This window comes from Podarcis muralis, chromosome 12 (assembly GCF_964188315.1).
Source record: "Podarcis muralis chromosome 12, rPodMur119.hap1.1, whole genome shotgun sequence".
Lineage (NCBI taxonomy): Eukaryota > Metazoa > Chordata > Lepidosauria > Squamata > Lacertidae > Podarcis > Podarcis muralis.
Genome location: NC_135666.1, coordinates 25,698,301 through 25,718,144, shown reverse-complemented (window position 1 = coordinate 25,718,144; position 19,844 = coordinate 25,698,301). Strand labels below are relative to the sequence as shown.

The 19,844-nt window shown below is 40.6% G+C and overlaps 1 protein-coding gene across 4 annotated transcripts in view; it reads left to right on the top strand.

Annotated features, from left to right (window-relative positions):
- The window catches only part of PTER (phosphotriesterase related), a 32,443-nt gene extending 15,393 nt beyond the window's left edge, over positions 1-17,050 (top strand). For 2 of the 4 annotated variants that reach the window (XM_028749917.2, XM_028749918.2), the window contains exons 2-5: positions 4,499-4,947; positions 5,501-5,766; positions 11,589-11,729; positions 14,892-17,050. In XM_028749917.2, the coding sequence (XP_028605750.2) occupies positions 4,516-4,947; positions 5,501-5,766; positions 11,589-11,729; positions 14,892-15,102 (1,050 nt within the window). In that variant the 5' untranslated portion in view covers positions 4,499-4,515 and the 3' untranslated portion in view covers positions 15,103-17,050. Of the gene's footprint in view, positions 1-2,767; positions 2,809-4,498; positions 4,948-5,500; positions 5,767-11,588; positions 11,730-12,683; positions 12,827-14,891 lie in introns of those variants that run through there. The other 2 variants (XR_013394798.1, XM_028749916.2) reach the window with 2 other exon arrangements.
- The last annotated feature ends 2,794 nt before the right edge of the window (positions 17,051-19,844 follow it).

Below are 19,844 nucleotides of genomic sequence, written 5' to 3'. Positions count from 1 at the left end.
CCAATTAATAGCCAGGGCAGACAGCTCAAATTTAATCAGAATGTACAGGAGATGTATTTTGCTTTTAATGCTTTGCACTAGAGAAATCCCCTTGAAAATCTTGTTGATTGTAAGCACTGTTTGTGACCTAACTTCTGTCTGCTTCTGGACCCAGGAATCTGTGCTAGCAAAGCAATATTTCTTTACCTTCAATAAACAAATCAGTACTTTGACCCACATACAGCAAGGGAGACAGAAGCTTAAATCCCTTGAGAAAGGGTTGAAGGAGTGTGCATGTTTAGCAACGAAGGGCTGATTAATAGTAGCCATCTTCAAATATTTGTTTCTGTTGCTCCAGAGGATAGGGCCTAAACAAGTGTGTTCAAATTACAAGAAAGAAAATTTCCACCAGGCATTAGGAAGAACTTTCTGGTGGCGTTCGCTGTTCAGCAATGAACAGATTGCCTCCGAAGAAGGTGATAGACTCTACTTTGTTAGACATTTTAAAGCAGAGGTTGGAAGGGTACCCATATTAGGAATGGTGTAGCAACAGATTCCCTTCCTTGGCAGTGATTTGGACTAGAGCACCTTTTGAGACGGGACGCGGGTGGCGCTGTGGGTTAAACCACAGAGCCTAGGGCTTGCTGATCAGAAGGTCGGCAGTTCGAATCCCCGTTGCCCAGTCTCTGCTCCTGCCAACCTAGCAGTTCGAAAGCACGTCAGAGTGCAAGTAGATAAATAGGTACTGCTCCAGCAGGAAGGTAAACTGCGTTTCTGTGCACTGCTCTGGTTCGCCAGAAGCGGCTTAGTCATGCTGGCCACATGACCCGAAAGCTGTACGCCGGCTCCCTCGGCCAATAAAGCGAGATGAGCACCGCAACCCCAGAGTCGGCCACGACTGGACCTAATGATCAGGGATCCCTTTACCTTTTGAGAGCCCTTCCAATTAAGACTCCAATCCCTTTTTCATTCTATCCTCCAGTGATATTTTCCTTTAGAGGAGGACATCTGCCCTTTCATTCCCAAGAAAAGCATTTTTTTTCTAACACAGATAAGCCATGCAGTATTATATGATTCTATGCAAGAGATAAATGCAGTGGCAAATCGGCAGGTGTTCTTTCTGCATGAGGTGAGGTTTCGCAGAAAACAGCTGAGCCATTCACCGACTGCTGGGTGACACGGACTCCGTTTGCTTATTTGTTGGTGCTTTATATTTATAGTGGTACACTGTGGGTAGGTCATCCTGTGGCGCTATGGAAGGGTGCCAATTTGATGCTTTGCTTCTCCGCAGCCCTAAAAATGGGCCTGCTGGAGAAACGAGCCTCTTGGGCTCTTTGCCCTCTTGACTCCAGCTTATCTGTTGCATTCTCAGAGGGAAGGGGAACCACAGACTATCTGCTTGGAGGGCTTTTTACCAGTAACAAACCAATGTTTATGGTATTATGCGCTAAAAGGCAGACAGGAAAGGCTTCTGTTTAATCAATAATGTATGCTCCAGTTAGTCTTATCCTCTGGACATCATTAAACATGTATTTTGTTTCATAACTGATGATTTTGGCTGACTGGAGTTTATAACTAGATATCCTCAAGCCTTTGCATCTACCATCAGGCAGATCTGAATTGAGCTAGGCAGTCAGCTATGTTTAGTGTTAATGTGGAAAGTAAACTTAAAAATAAGTGAGAGTTGGGAGTTAATTATAAATAGAAGTGGAGGGTATGCAAGAGCAGACCTCATGCCTCTGAACACAGTCAGACAGCAGCAGCAGCAGCAGCAGCAGCAGCAAGGCTTGATGTTTAAATGCTGTAGCCTACTGTGGAGGAGCTTTACTAATAAGCTTAAAAACTTTAAGGTGCTACTGGAAGGAATTTCTTTTGTTAAAAACTTTGTGTATTAAAAATCAAATTAAACCACACTACATTTTGTTTATGGGACACAGGTGACGCTGTGGGTTAAACCACAGAGCCTAGGATTTGCCGATCAGAAGGACGGCGGTTCGAATCCCCGCAACGGGGTGAGCTCCCGTTGCTCGGTCCCTGCTCCTGCCAACCTAGCAGTTCGAAAGCACATCAAAGTGCAAGTAGATAAATAGGTACCGCTCCGGCGGGAAGGTAAACGGCATTTCCGTGCGCTGCTCTGGTTCGCCAGAAGCGGCTTAGTCATGCTGGCCACATGATCCGGAAGCTGTACGCCAGCTCCCTCGGCCAATAAAGCGAGATGAGCACTGCAACCCCAGAGTCGGTCATGACTGGACCTAATGGTCAAGGGTCCCTTTACCTTTACCTTTTGTTTAAATGGTAAGGAAATGTACGTTCAAGGTTTACTTAATAATGTTAATTGGCAATGGAGCAGTATCACTTAACAAATGCGCTCCATTAAACAGATCCACCATAATATCTCACCAGCTTGGAAAGATGCACACTGGGTTCCTTGGCATACAGCGCTGATACTTAGGCTTGCAGTCCAACTCTGATTATTTAGGAATAAGTTGCATGGCACTTGGTGGGCTCTACTTACAACTAAACATGTGGGATCAGGCTCTTAGTGATAAATGATATAGGTAGACAAAGTGAAAGAACCAGGCAATTACCAACTTTTTTTGGTTAATGGCTGAGAAAGCCAATGACATTAACAGTTGATAGGGAGTACTGAATTACCGAACGTTGCTGTTTATTTAATTATTTAAGCCCTTGACTTTTTAGAACTCTGGAATAAATTGCAATAATGTTTTCCTTTAAATCCATTATTAATTCTGCGATATGTTTCATTTCTAATGAAAAGAAGATCCACCTTTGGTGCTAAGGAAGCCTTGATACGCATCTGTCAGAAAGGTTTGTGCAAGTTCAACAAATCTGCATACAGACATTTGTTTTGCATAATTTATGGTGCTTCCATGATACGCACTAGTATCCATAACTCAGTTGTGTCCTAAAAGCAACAGCATCTGTCTTGGAAAAGTCTGCTGCACTGAAGGCTCTCTGTAAGTTCATACTCTCCTTAATTATTCCTATCTAATTTTTTTTTTCCTGAGTTGCACAGATTTTCTTTCTCATCCTTGATGACAACTTGCCTAACACAATGGCATATTGATGTATTTTCCCCCCTTCACTTAGAAATGCAAGGTCTCTAATGCTCTGGCATCCTTTTCTGTATTCCCAATCTCTTTTCCTGTGGTTGCATTCCCACTTGGGTAGTCTTGCTGTTGCAAGGCCAACTACTTAGGCTTTACTGAATCTTTAAGGACTTGTGGTTCACTTGATTGTACAATAGCAGAGTGTGAGCCTCCCATAGGGCTTTGAATCGAAGCAAGAAAAATGTAACTAAAATTCTGGAGAAAAGCCAGTATTTCATCCTCAAGATTTCTACCCCCCCCCCCCCCCGGTCAGCACTATACACTGGTTGTTTTCATGCTCTAGCAAGAGCGAAGATGTTAAGATTGCTTCGTATTTTTCTCCTCTCCCTTGTACCACAGAAACAGCCAGCAAGTACTTTCAGTATCAGGACAGAGGTATAGGCAATAATTTAAAAGGAATTCACCTTACCTAGATTCACTTATTTTATCAGCTGTTCTCTGTACCGATGTCTTGCTTGTGCTTCACTATCCCCAAAGTACCCCAAAGCCTGAAAACTATTCTGAAACTGTGTTTGGGACTATAAAGTTACAGACTTGGAGGTGGGTGGGGAGAGGAAGTCCATATATACAGACTTAGTAATGTTTGAACTGACTGCAAAACAAAAAGGCTTGTCATCCAGTTTTGGTGACAAGCCCTCACAAAAAGCCTTGAGTTTTGCTTTGACTCATCAGTGTGCATTAGTTTGTACACTGATAAAAAGATTTGGCCAGCATTATAACTACATTACATAGACTGGATGACTCTTTTAAGAATGTTTAGTAAGTATCTTCAGATGGAAGGACAAGCTATGCCAGCCAATCTTGAGTTTCTTCTAAAGTATCCTTGTTCATTTTGTGTAGCCTGCTCTCTCTCTTTTTAAAGGATTTCTTTTATTGAAAGATTTTCATAGACCTTCATACAACATCTCTGTTCTCAGTTCATAGAGTCCTTTCTATAGGTCAGTTACATTTGGTGTGAGACACTGCTGTCATAGACATCAAAAATGGCAAACCCATACCAACACCAGAAATATAAGACAAATTAGGGGACACCCAAATACCTTGGCTGACCCATCACCAACAGCGCACCTTCTTAATAACCCAACAGTAAAAACAGCAGCAACTACTAGGCCTCTGACCACCTTTGAAAAACTTCTCCTGACATCAGAGGGACACAGCAGGGGGATGGTATCCACAATATACAAAATATTGCTCCAAGGCCTTACAAAATCCCTCACCACAATCAAAGATTACGAAATAAACCCTACCCAATGGTCTAAACTGTGGTCTAAACCACCCTTCTCAGCCAAAAGAAGGGAACTCACATCGAAACTAGTTTAGTCTGCTCTTTGATGCATGGAGCAAAATTGGTGTAAGGGTCTTTAACATCTTTCTATCTATTTTCCTAGAATACGCCTTTCTAAAGATGCCTTCGCTGAAGGGTAAAGTCCAGACTGTTTTGGGCCTTGTTGAGCCTAGCCAGCTTGGCTACACGATGACCCACGAGCACTTGACAATGGATTACACTTGCTGTTACTACCCACCTCCTTCAGGCCAAGAAGCACTCTCTGAAACATCCATTGAGATGAAGAACTTGTTTTGGCTGAAACAGAATCCCTACAGCCACAAAGAGAACCTCCTCCTGCATCAAGAAACAAGTGCTGTGAAGGAAGAACTGCTGCAGTTCAAAGCTGCAGGTGGTGGGACCATAGTGGAAAATACAACCACAGGGATAAGGAGAGACATGAAGACCCTAAAGCAGCTTGCGGAAGAAACTGGTGTCCATATTATTGCTGGTGCTGGCTTTTATGTGGGTGCCACTCATTCTCCTGAAACACGAGCGATGTCTGTGGAGCAGGTGGGTCTCAAAACGTGCTGAAAGTTGGGCGCTCTTATTGGCAACCTCTGGATACCTCAAGATATGTTGTTTGCCTTTAACATAATTAAAATAGGAAGCCTTGAAATTGGGAATTAGGTGTGTGTGTGTGTGTGTGTGTGTGCATAATACACTGGGTTGGATACAGAGGAATTCACCTCTATGGTAGAATAGCTTTTCTTGACAAGGCAAGATCCTTCCATGAGAAAATGAACTGAAAACCAGTGGGTTTGCTGCTGTTATCACAGTGCATCCTGCAATCTCATGCACAGTATCTTAGGATGCATGTGTGAGCTAAGTTTCTGTTGCCCACACCCTTTGGTGATGGTTTGCCATTTTTCAATGCCATCCTTGGTGAGGTGTGTCTATTGACTTTCAGGAGAAATAGAAAAACATTCCCGCTCACTCAGGCATTTGAAGGCCGAAAGATACTGACCATGGCAACCTTGAAATTAGGAACGACATTGTTTTACTTAAGTTTTGATACTATGCAGCACAGAGAGTTTGAACTTAAAATAATGTTTATTTTCTACAGCTGACAGAGGTTATAGTTAATGAAATTCTCAATGGAGCTGATGGAACCGACATAAAGTGTGGGGTCATAGGAGAAGTTGGCTGCTCGTGGCCTCTGACAGAAAGTGAAAACAAAGTACTACAAGCCACGGCACATGCTCAGTCACAGCTTGGCTGCCCTGTCATCATCCACCCTGGCAGGAACAGTGATTCACCTTTCCAGATCATTCGATTTTTGCAGGAAGCTGGAGCTGATACCTCAAAAACCGTCATGTCTCACATGGACAGGTAAATGGGCCACTCTGGTGTTGGATTGTTTGTAAATATTTCTGCTTCTAAACCAGCGGTTGTCAACCTGGTCCCTACTGCCCACTAGTGGGCGTTTCAGGATTCTAGGTGGGCGGTAGGGGGTTCTATGGCACAAGCTGAATCCTCCTTCCATCAAGCGCTGGTGGGCAGTAAGGAAATTTTACCATCAAGGAAGATGGATTTGTGGGCGGTGGGTATAAAAAGGTTGACCACCCCTGTTCTGGACAGTGGAACTTTTAAGAAACCCACAGCAGGTTGAACCTAATCAGGTTTTATCAGTGTTCTGATACTTCATTACAGCAAGCATTGTCACAGTTCCAGCATTTGCAGTACTCAAAATATGGCAATTGCAGGGAATACTTTAATGCAGATACATACCACACTGCCAGACTGAAACTCTAGTGAAGCTGGTGACAATCCTCAAAGTGGCATGTATGTGCAAAACTGCATAGTCCTGCTGACATCTACAAATCTTTAATTCCAAAGTGCCGGCAGTCTAAATGGTTTGTAGATCTCGGTGCTCATTAGAATAAGAGTGTCTGTTCATGTTGGGGAGTCGCTCCTTGAGCACCTAAATAAATCATCACATTTCCAAAGTCTACTTTGTGTTTATCAGGACCCATTTATGTCAGAGAAACGTTCAGCACCACAACTAAGATATTGTGCTGAGATGCAACACTTATAACCGTGTTTGAACTATATGAAGTTGCACAACCCCCTTCAAAACTTATTTGAACATCAATGTCACATCAGTGTCACTTTTCCAACGTCATTGGGTAATCCCTGTCTGGCTCTTAAACCTCTTTAGTTGCTAGCCGCCCCCCCTGCTTTGCACACCCCCAACACTTACTGCTAACTCTCCACATTCACAGGCGTACATTCAGTGACGCTCCTCCCTTTGGACTCCTGTGTTGTCCTTTCTCTCTGCCACTTCATGTCTCTTTACAGTTTCCCCCTCCGTTCAGTATTTCAGTGAGGCCACATCAAACACACCGGAGCTCACAACTGGGCATAGATGCAATAAAGCATCCTTGCTAGTGTCCCACATTCTCCTGAGGGTGCCTAATCTGTAGTTTGAGGAAATATAGCACCGAGTTGCATACAACTTTGAACAGACACAAATATCTCCTGTCTTTTCATCTTTGACTAATTTGGCTTCTTAAATTAGCATACTCTTCTGTGGCAAAAACTCTAGGTGGGATACTGGTTGAGGGGGCATCTTCAAGTACTTTAGTTAATATCATCTAAAAGCCCGGTCTTGCACATGTTCATTTGGAAGCAAGTTCTCCTGAGTTCTATGGAGCTTTCTGTCAAGTAAGTGTGCATAGGGTTGCACCATAAGCCCATTTGTGTGCATGCATGCTAGTAGAAGCTGCAAGGGGAAGGACCATAACTTCTTGGTGGAGCATGTGCTTTGAATGTCCCAGGTTCAACCTCTGGCATCTCCCAGTGGGGCTGGGAAAGACTGCTGTCTGAATTCTTGAAGAGGCGCTGCCCTTTAGTGCAAATAGAGGTTCTTCAAATGGGGTATTCTGCTAAGTTTTTCTCAGAGCCGACCTGTTTATTTAACACCACCTTGCCAACAAAGGTCTGTATAGTTCAAGCTATGGTTTTCCCAGTAGTAATGTATGGAAGTGAGAGCTGGACCATAATGAAGGCTGATCGCCGAAGAAGTGATGCTTTTGAATTATGGTGCTGGAGGAGACTCTTGAGAGTCCCATGGACTGCAAGAAGATCAAACCTATCCATTCTTAAGGAAATCAGCCCTGAGTGCTCACTGGAAGGACAGATCGTGAAGCTGAGGCTCCAATACTTTGGCCACCTCATGAGAAGAGAAGACTCCCTGGAAAAGACCCTGATGTTGGGAAAGATGGAGGGCACAAGGAGAAGGGGACGACAGAGGATGAGATGGTTGGATAGTGTTCGCAAAGCTACCAGCATGAGTTTGACCAAGCTGCGGGAGGCAGTGGAAGACAGGAGAGCCTGGCGTGCTCTGGTCCCTGGGGGGTCACGAAGAGTCGGACACGACTAAACAACAACAACAAACTTAATGTCCATTAATTTAACTGTGGTTTTAGGTAAATGCCACCTATCGTTTGAATTGGTTGCATTTTGTCAGCTAGCTGGTATAAAGTGGTACACCAAGATCCTCTGCAGTTTTCAGATAGTCCGCCAATAGAAGCTTGAGAACTGCAGATACGGACGGTGCTGAGCTTTTCGCACCAAAGGTTTGATTCTGTGTAAGATGAGCTTCCCGTGTTCCTAACTGGTAGCTGGTTCAACCTGCTGCATAAAGGCCATCTGCCTTCCCCTCCAGTACGTGGCAACACTTGGCATGGACACATTGGAGAACTATGTATCTGCAGATCAGATAGCTTTAAATAGCCTGGCTCTCTTCCCTGAGTTATCTGTTGCAGGATAAGAATGGATCTTCCGCTTTCTCCAGACTATGTTGCAAAAACAACCCCAAACCGCAACAATTCCACACCTCCTTAAATAGCTACATCACATCGGTTGAATCCTCTCCTGCTACAACTGCAAGATGTTACTGCTACCTCTGTAAACAAAAGTCACAGAACGTCCGTGGAGAGCAAAGTAGTGGATGCTTCACGCCTTCAGTTGAAAAAACACAATCTGTGCTTCTAAGCCACATTTATATGACCTTGTGTGGTTGATGATTAGTTGGCAGATGACCATGTATTGATTAGCATTGCTGAAGGCTGGAAGCTATTTGCAGTCATATGACTTATCATTGAATTGTTGTGAGTGCTTTATGGCACACTATGTAAAATGATTTTCACTGATCATACATGTATATGTATATGTATTTATACATGTACATGTATAAATGTGCTTTACATGAAACACAATGTATGTTACTACCTAAATTTCCACTCATGCTTAGGCATTTATGAGAAAACAAAAGCCTAAATGATTTTTTAAAAAAAATAAAACACAAACTCTCTTCCAGATTGCAACTACTTTCTTGTCCGATTGCCTAGAATTAATTCTTGATTGCTTCAGGTAACCATGCTGGCCTAATTTAAATAAATCCCCAACTCTTTTAATATATATTCACTTTTAATATATATTCACACCTATACCTAGAAAAGCATATTCCTATGAACGTGATTTTAAAATTATAATAATATAAAATATTGCCACAGTTCTACTGCGTATAAGTACATTTACATAGCAATTTTGGCTTCTAGTGTTGAGCTGTAAATGAAAGCCATACTACTTTGAAAGTCCATTGGATAAGAATCTCTGGTCCTATGTAAACTGTGATTATTATTATTTTTAAACAAGATTTTTATTATTAATTACAGTTGGCAATAATGAGTGTCCTGCTGGTGCCAGTTGTGTTTGAACAAGAGCTTTCTCTCACTCGTTCCATCTGTTCCTTCTACTTAATCCTGCTGTTAAGTCACAATATTGAATTTGTGACATCAGTCATTTCCATAGCGACAGACTATGATGCAACCGAATTAAATGTTAATGGCTTTGTGGCATTAAGCAGAAGGAGCACCAAGGTAATGTAGGTGAGAATGATTCTTTTGAGTTTCACCCATACAGTATTTTTGGGTAGTCAGGCAAGAGAAGGAGAAAGGGTAGAAGAATGCAAATAGTTTGACAACACCCCACATCCAACACTTCATGGAGGGCAAAGGGCAAACCCTCCTTGTTTCCGCTCTGTCCGTTGCCAACATTTATGCCAAATGTACGCAGTAAGTTATTGGCAATATATATACAGTGGTATCTCGGATTACATACGCTTCAGGTTACATACGCTTCAGGTTACAGACTCCGCTAACCCAGAAATAGTACCTCGGGTTAAGAACTTTGCTTCAGGATGAGAACAGAAATCGTGCTCCAGCGGCGCGGCAGCAGCAGGAGGCCCAATTAGCTAAAGTGGTGCTTCAGGTTAAAAAAAGTTTCAGGTTAAGAACAGACCTCCGGAACGAATTAAGTACTTAACCCGAGGTACCACTGTGTGTGGGTGTGTGGGTGTGTGTATACGTACTTCTTGACATCACCTCAAGGTTTCATTAACCAGAAGGACAGGAAACAAAATATAACTACAATATGTTAGAAATGTACCCCCATTTTTCAAAGGGGGTTTCCTTAGGTGGAGAAAAGCATGAGTTGAAATACATAATTATTTATTAAACATGTTTAAATATAAAATATTAATTGTATGGCTTTTCCCCAGTGAAATATAAATAGCTTTGTTTCTAGGTTTGTTAGGAGGTATCTGCTTATTTTATGGAGATATTGATTGCTTTTATCACCTTAGGCTAAAATAAGCACAACTGGAAACCTGGGGTGTGCATATGTTCTTTTTAACAAGCTTTCTGAATCTGGACTATTGCTAGCAATGCAGGCTATGTGAAACTTCACTTGCCCACAAACCTTTAGAAATGCCACCACTTTCCCCCCCTTTTTTTAATGTCTTGAAGAAGACCAAACTAGTCTCTGGAATTAGGTCTGGAATATATTTAAAATTTATTAGCAACTTCCTCCCCAAGGTTGCCAAGGAATTCTAAGGGGGAGGGGAGAATCAGTGCAGTTTTGAAAGATTCAATCCACCTTGATTCAAAATGGCATCCAGCTGGATTCAAATATTGACTAAAAACTGCTCCTTGATCATGCAAAATTTGGGTAAGAGCTGTCCAAATTCACAGTGAACAAACAACTTTACACAATAAATATGGTAGAGGATTTGGGGTGTGTTCTTACTCCTGAATGAAAAATGTGTGACATTTAGCTAAGTTTTACTCAGAGCAGACACACTGTGATTGCATAAGAAGAGATTGCTGGATCAGGCCAGTGGCCCATTCAGTCCACTATCCTGTTCTGACAGTGGCCAACCAAATTAATGGACCTAACTTAGTCCTGTAGATTAATTTTAACTTAGTTGAATACTACTGATAGACTCTGCTTCTTGTTTGAGAGACTGTACATTTTGTCTCTATCCATTTTTGTTTTTAAGCATATTGACATAGAAATCCACAACAAAGTCTATCCCTTCCAATAGTTCACAAAATGGAAAGATAAAATGTAATTTAATACAGTCCACTGTTTTGATGGTTATAAGGATAAATATGTTGTAGCTTGAAATGTTTTCAAATTTCAAGGCTTGGTGACAAATTAAACAAGGTTGTAATTCTACCTGAGACCTATTGGTTATGTATATGAATCCTTAAAAAAAAGTTTTATCAGCAAAATGTTATGGTGGTGACGAGACTGGAAATACTCTGAACCAACATAAAATAGGAATATGGGGAGAAAGTTCAAGAAATTAATTTTATTTTAAGAAGTGTTTACAATTTCTTTGCTAATTGACTTTACACCATAAATGTTGCTGAAGAGTAAAAAATAAGTAAGAAATCAAACTATGATGACTAGCTAGTCTGTTGAAACCCGTATGTGTCAAAAAATAATAATATTTGTAAGCATATCTGGGGTCAGAAACTCTGCAGTTATGTAATGTAGGCTGCAATTCTGTTTACCTGGGAGTAAATCCCATTGAACTCAACGGGACTTACATCAGAGCAGACATACAGGGTGAGTCCTTTAAAAGAGGCCCAGAGTACACATGTTCCACGGGGCCTCTTTTAAAAGACTCACCCTGTATATGCTGGATTGTGCTGTGAAGCTGACTTCTAATGAATGAATCTGTTATGAAGGAATATTTGCTGTGTTTGAAGGCTATTGTCAAATGAGGTTAAATGATTCAAGTCAGCTATGAGAGAGAATTGCATTGAGCAAGTTTATAGTGTATACTGTGATTTGTACAGGACTATATTTGATGAGAAGAAACTGTTGGAGTTTGCTGAGCTTGGATGCTACTTAGAGTACGACCTCTTTGGAACAGAATTCATTTTGTACCAAATGAATCCTGATATTGATATGCCAAGTGACAATGAAAGAATTTTAAGGTATGTATTGCAATGTACAGACATGGAAACTTCTGCTGGAGATAGCAATGTTGTTAGTGTCCAGGTTTTGAAAGTACCACAAACTGAACCTGTGTGTAAGTTGCACTAGCATGGCATTTCAATGTGCCTGCCTTCCATGTATAGCTATTCTATTTAGTTTAACGTCTTAAATCACAAAGGTCCAGGGCAGACATAATACACAGTCGCTAAGCATGGTTAAGAAATAAGAAGTGGAGAGCCCGTCCTCATTCCTTTTGCATTAAAATTTATCCTTCTCTTTCCCTGAGATCTTTCACCATAGACCAAACCAGGTGTTACAGCAGCACAATATTTATGTTCTGTAATTTCAATATCCTGTAGCAGTGATAGAGCCATTTAAATATTCACCCAGTGCTTTTCCAGCTGCATTGGCTCCCTGTGGAGTACAGGGTCAGATTTAAGGTGCTGGTTTTGACCTTTAAAGCCCTTCACGGCCTAGGACCCTCATACCTATGGGACCGCCTCTCCTGGTATGCCCCACGGAGGACCTTAAGGTCCATATATAGCAACACCCTAGAGGTCCCAGACCCTAAGGAAGTTAGATTAGCCTCAACCAGAGCCAGGGCCTTCTCAACACTGGCTCCGGCCTGGTGGAATGCTCTGTCTCTTGAGACCTATCAATACTAAATTCACAACGTTACAAAAAGCAAAGCGAATCAAGAACTGATGGGACAAGAACAAACGTTTCCACAGAAGTTTCAACACAAAAGAAATACTGGCACTCTGGCTGTTGACACACATTACTTACTATTTGGTTGTCAGTACAAACCAGCGTCGTCTTTTTAGCCCTTATGTGTATGGGGACGCTGCAAAAAAAGCATGATTGTGCATCACAGAATAATAACACATTGTTTAAAATCCTGCCGCTCTCATTAGAAAATAAGTTAAGCTAGGTAAAACTGAGCTTTGTTTCAGCTACTCCGTCAACCTGCCCTATACCGAGTTAAATTAACACACTGTGAAGTTGCTCCTAAAACCTCTGCTTCTTGACTAATCTGGAGCCAATTTTGTGATGAATGAAAGCGCTCCTTGGACAGATACGACTGGAAGTTATGCAGGTAGAAAGGCTATTATTATCAGTAATGCTTTTGCTATTGATTGTGGCAACAGTTCACAATACACCTCACCATGACAATTCCCTCATAATTCCTTCCCGAAACTGGCATTGAACAAAAGTAGCAGTAGGTTTTTATAGGGAGACAAGATTGCCTTTCACCCAGAACGATTTGCGCATTTATGCTAGAGATGCCATTAAACTTCTTTTTGTGCATTCAGTTTATTGTTGGTGAGCATGCTAGGAAAACTGGCAGGCTACTATTAATTCATAGTCAGCTCATGTTTGACTTGTATTCATCATAGTCATACAAATCAAGCTGACCTCTGTGTCTGGTTGTATAAACACGGGAGAGGGAAAGGTATTTTTCAGACTTCACTCATGTTCAGTTCCACTAACGCTGAATAAAAGATTTGTAAATATCCAGATTTGCATGTGCATCTTTAAATATGTCCCTTGAGACAGCATAGGATTGTATAGAGATTTTTTTTTGGGGGGGGGAGTGTCTTACGATAACTTCTCAACATTTTATTATTGGAAATTATTACTGAAATATTCAAAAGTATAGTTATGTTATGGTGAGTTTGGAGCGCAATTATGTGGAAAGTTGTTTTCTTTTAAAATCATTGCTGGCTTGCTTATTTATTAATCTGTCAATTCAAGGATGTTTGAGGTGGGTGAAGCGATTATGCTCTTGTACTACTGCATTCATAATAATATATTGCTGCTTATTAGCTCAGATGTGGCTACAGCAATCATGTAAAGCTCAGCCTCACTGATAATAGCAACATAGGCAACTCTTAATGCTTGTGATCAGATAATCTCGATTCATTCCACTATGATTACAGTGTTCATAATAACGAATAACTGAGTATCCCCAAACCACCCATGTCCAACTACAGAATTCTGCTCTCTGGACTGTGCTGACCCATCAGTATTTCTGAATTACACCTGTTTTGCTAGTAGAACATTCAAAGCACGGTGCTAATAAGAGATCCAGCTCTGTCATCTCATACACAGGATTTCAGGAAGCAAACTTTCTCATGTGAATAAGCCCTTGGCTGACTAGGTCTTGTTGCTTCATCACACCTGTATTTGGTCATAGGTTTATGTAGTCAGATCTAAGACAGAATACTCTTGGATGCCTATTCTTTATATATTTCATGCATTGAGAGTGTGCAGAGTTCTGTTTGCTGGTATCTTGTGCATGGAATCGCCAAACCTCAGCCTTCATTCACAGGCATTGTAGGATTTCCGGGAGGTGGGTGGTGGCGGTCTGTGTTGCACTGCATTTCATCTTCAGTTTTCCTAGCTGTTAGACAACTTCCCTCCCCATTCAGCTGACAGCCCTCAAATGCATACTTCTCCTTTTGTCTAGATGTTTCCCAGCCAAACTGATTTTTCACTTCCCTCACAGAAGCTGCATTATTTGAAAGCATTCTATAACGTGGATAAATATTCCATTATGTCACAACAACTCTGCCAATAGCTGGTGCCTAGGCAGGCAATTACCAAAGTGTTGGGCGAGTATCATTTTCAGCCAATTTATAGGCATAGCAGCTGTGTTTGCATATCATGCTAAACTATAGTTTAGCACAACTAGCAGGGACAAGCCACAGCAAGCCTTTGGATTGTGCAGTCTCCCTGTTCCTCCTCCCATGGAACCAGGACGAGGAGTTCAGAAGCTACTGCTTCCACTTTTGATTATCTACAGCTTGCCATGTCATCTGCCATGTCCCTTGGACCCCAGACCTGTAGCCCATCTTAAACTGTGGCAAGTTTCAGACAAGCCACTTTCAGTAATGTTGGGTTGAAGACTGCTTATTTGAAACTGATCACAGTTGTTGGTCCAAATGATATGACAAGCAGCAGATAAGCAAAAACAGAACCAAACTGTTCCTCCTCAGGAAGGAGGGAAATGCTAGTTTATTACATTTCTTTTAAAACACACAAGAATAGATCATTTAATTTAAAATAATGTGAGTCTGTACCTGATAATTATTTCTGCATTACTATCAGATTAATATGAACTATACATTGACAGATGTGTATTGTCTGTATTTTTGCAGGGTTCGGATGTTGATTGAGGAAGGCTATGAAGACAGAGTTTTGCTTGCTCATGACGTGCACACAAAAAATAGGTTGAAGAAATATGGGGGTCATGGATATTCTCACATACTTGAAAACATAGTACCAAAAATGTTAATCAGAGGCATATCGCAAGAAAAGATTGATAAGCTCTTGGTAGGAAATCCCAGGCGATGGTTGACTTTTGAGTAGGGAGTTCTAAGTATTGCTGTGGCTAGATTTGCTTCTGTGAAACTGGAAATTTGAAACCTAAATTCTTTGAAGAAAACTAAAGTCCTACAAATCTGGCGTCTTAAGAGTAGGATAAGCCATAGTGTACCTACTGTTTGTGTCCAGGTCCCTTCAGATACAGGGAGTGGGGGCAGTTACACAGCTTCGCTAAAGGGCAATTTTTATCTGTAATAAGTGTTTGCTTGGCAAGTATGGTAGAATTGTATAACTCTGTTCCACATACTATTTCTAAAATCACCATAAAACTGCTTAAAGCTGCTGGGATGCCTTCATGCAGTGCTTTTGGCGGATACTCGCAACAGCCTTGAGAACAGCATCATGCTGTGCAAGGGCCTAGACTGATGGAGTAATTATGATGGCTTCTGCGGACTCATTCCGGAGTTGGGCCCAAGCACCATTGCTGGAACACTTATGCATAATCCTAGCTGGGATCATGCAAACCCCAGCTGCATGCCTAAGGCACTTCTCCACAGGCAATTCCTCTTTTTTATTTTCAACTTCACTCTGATGTGTCAGGTGACACCTGAAAATAGGAGTGGGGAACCTGTTACCCTCCAGATGCTGGACTGCAGTGCCCATCATTACTGACCACTGGCTAGATGCTAACTGGGATCGCTGGGAGTGGAGTCCTAATAATATAAGGATGGGTACAGGTTCCCCAACCCTGTTTTAGTGCCACTGATCTGCAGGAGAGCTGCTATAGAGAAGGGAGGAACCATGAGTAGAAGCAGAAATACAATAATACTTTTGTCAGCTTTCCATGAAACATACATCAAAGTCAGCTGCCCAGTATATTTGTATTTCTGATTATTTATGGTCAAAACACTTTAACCCCTGCGCCTCCTTTGACCTTCCCTTTTGATATTTTGTGTGAATGCTACTTTGAATTGAAATTTTAAAATAAAGCAAAAAAATATGACTGGGGCGCCAAGAAAATATAGAGGTTGCATTTTTTTAAAAACGTGGGTCTTTTGAAGATGATGTAATGGCTGTATTACTTTAGGAATTTTCTATGCATGTGTATTCAGACATTCAGGATTTACTCCCAGGTAAAGCGCTTGTGGTTTCAGGATTTCCACTTAAAAGCACAGTCTTTATCCACTTAGTTTAATGGAGCATACTCCCAAGTAGGTGTGCCTAGGGTTATTTTTGGCTAAAATTACCTCCCTCCAAAATGATTTTTTTCCCTAATACTGATGCTCCTATTAAGTATCCATATGCTCTTTGTTTAATGATTAGTTTTTACAAAATAATGTTCAAAATTTAAAAATGTTCACAATGTATAATTACATATTGAGAATATCTTTAAATAGCATTTTAAGGGCTGGATTGCAAAACCGTATCAGGGTGAATAAAAGCATTTAAAAGCCTCCAATACACACTAGCCTCAATTGAATGCACTTCTATCTCATTGAAAATCAGCAGCCACAGGCGCACAAAATGAAGTGTCCTTGCTTTGATTTCAACAGGCTTAAACGTGCTCATTTCTGCATCAGCTATTGGTCCATGGACTCAGGTGATCCAAACTTTTGTTTCTCTTCTAACCCCTCCCCCCCAACATTTATGATGTATTTTATAAACAAAGCAGTTGAGCAAGATTTCACTTTTAGAAATGCTTGTGTCACAAATTATTGTGGAGACAATGCCCAAAATCAAAATATGTAATAACAATAACAATCTAATGTAAGAAAGCTTATAATTTACAAATCAGTTTGTCAAGATATGATTTAAAAGAGAAGTTTGCCTTTTATTGTTTCTGTGGTTCTAACCAAAGAAAAATGCTGATTTTGCTAAAGAAAGTGTTATATCTGTTTAAAATGACAGTCTGGTGATCTAACGTCATTTATTATATTTCCAAGCGTGCACAGCACTTGATATCCTGTGGCAATAAATTTCTTGTCTTATTTCATATTGGCTGTGCATGTCTAGTTATAGGCCACATTTGAGTGAACTGCATAGAAAAAGGGATTGCACATGTGTAGTGGAAACATTATTCTGCATTTCCAAAAAAAAGCAGCACTCTCTACTGCATCCAGAGTTGCAATGGAAGCTTCTCTCCAGGGGGTGGGGGTGGGGAATAGCCCCTCTGCATAGGTGAATCTGCTCCTTCATGACTTTTGTCTCGCTTGAAACACGCTATTTGACAATGGGGAAAATCTCCAATGCTTTGCGGTCAATTGATGTATACCAAGTGTACTCTCCATCAAATCAATTGTGAAATCAGTGGATGGAAGTCAGATGTATTTTTCATCAAAGCAGAAACATTCAGTTCATATATGCTTACATTAAAATGAAATAAAAAATTACTGCATCAACTCACAAACAATCATTAGGATAATTTAATCAGAATTGGCTAATCTAGTGAAAAGTACTCTTATTTTGAGAGAAGAATATGTGCTGTTGGATACATATTTTGCTATATATAAATAGCATGGTGGAGCATCATGAATCTGAATGCCTTCCAAAGAGGGAGAGGAGAATGGAATAATGACATAATTCCAAAGTTCCTTTTGGAGAATAGATCTACCTTTTTAATATCTGATTTACAAACATTTAAAAAATAAGACTGCATTATGAAATAAGGGAATGATATTTTGGAAACTTGAACATACTTTCAAATGGAAGTTGAGCTTTCATGGTTTCTGTTAATGGGCTTGTGCTGTTATTTCTCTTTATAAGCAAAATATTAAAATAAGTTCATTTACGCAAGCTCCATATTTGCAACATGTTGATCCTAAAACCATTATACCCAGAGTTAAGTACAACTGGGTTTTGGTGGAAATTACTTTCATGTAAATGCATTTAGGAGTGAATACAACAAGCATTAGAAAAGCACTTCAAAGGTGGACTTGAACAGTCCAATTTAGAGTTCCCCCTATAATTTCTGCTTTCAATTGTTTAGTGGGTTTAAACAAAAAAACTGTCAGAAGCATTAATTGTGTCAAATGGTCTTTCATGGAAGTACAACTGAAACGTCTCTTGAACCTCTTGACATAAGAAAAATAGGTTTAAAGTAAACATGGTTTTTTTGTTTCACATTTGAGAACATCTCCTTTTGCATAATTTATTACCTTTTAATGATATACATATATTAAACAATCCTATTATTTATTCTGCAATCTGGCACTCTGAAGGCCTTTGTATTGGACTAATGGTAAGATCTAGCCCATCCTTTTTGTTTGGCACTCTTACAGTGCAATCCTGCATGCCTACTCAGAAGCAAGTCCCATGCAGTAGTATCTTGGGTAGGTGGGCATAAGGGTTGCATCTTAATATATCCTCATTACTCCCTTTGTAATCATTACAGTGATGCTTTGTCATACTGTATATAAAATCTTAAAGCATTTATGTCAAACAAAATAGAAACTAGAAGTTTTCATCCAATATTGTTTGTTTCTTGAACACTCATTTCAGTCAGACTTTAAATAATCCATTAAGAACAGCTGTCTTAAAATTGTCTATATACTAACAGGTGCAGGAGAGAGCAAGTGTCACTGGTTAAAAGGGTATAATGAGTTGAATTGGCTCCTTTACTACATGTGTTTAGGAAGGTAAATCAGTTTAATCAGGCGGCTGCTTTCTATGTTTTATGTTTTATAGTGATTTACCGCACATCATTGATCTTCTTGAGGGGAAAGTGATATATAAATAGTGATATATACTGTTGCTTTAACACTAGCGGACCAGCACTTGGCTATGGGTTCTGTTGGTGGCTTTTGGCATATCATATACTCCACCTTCTAATTCCATAGCTATTAATTTATAGGCTTGTTACAGAAATAAGATGATTGAAAGGCATTCTGCCCATGAACACCACCATCCTAAATGCAATTGATGGTCTATCGAACTGTAGGTCTTTTCTGATGCTGCAGTGGTACAGTTTATTTGCATAAACCATCCTAAGCACATGCTGGGACAGCTTGCTCTACAACTAGGGTGTAAAAATGGTTTACTCATCTGATAAATAGCCAGCCACCAACAATCATCTCTCTCACATTCTAACATGATGAAGGCTGCAATCCCATGCATGCATACTTGAGCTTACTTCTGAGATGACATGCATAGATTACGCTCAAGGCCCCCTTTCCATATATGCACACATACACATGTACCTGCACAAAATGTTTAACTTTATGTGTGCAAATATACCAAACCCTGCAGACAGGACTGCATTGGATCATTGGCAGTGTGACTGGCACACCAGCTGCCTGTGTGAGAAGCTATATAAACAGTTGTACCTGTTTGTATTTACCTTACATGCTGCGTGTGTTAGCACCATAAAGGAGACACTCCCATCCAGCAGTAGCCAAGTGTGGATGGAGCCCAAGAAATTAAGCACAAGGTGAAAATTATGTAGGTAGGATCAGGCTCAAGCGTCATGAAGTTCTGAAGGGCAAAGCAAATGGGCTGCATTTGGCAACATGTTGGGACAAAACTTGCTCCCCCAGGACCGACTATCCACTTTTACGGTTTTTCCTTATAGGCCAATGGTTATTCGTGCCTGTGAAAAAAATGTTGCACCTGGAGACACTGCTGATAGTGGGCATATGACACTGAAAGTAGGGTATGGTCTCCCCAGAAAGATGACCCACATGGTGGGAAGAAGTCTTTGTAACACGTGACTAGGTTTTTAAAGCAAAGGTAAAACACCAGATCATATACCTAATGGAAACTGCAATATATTGTCTTGACAGAACTGGACT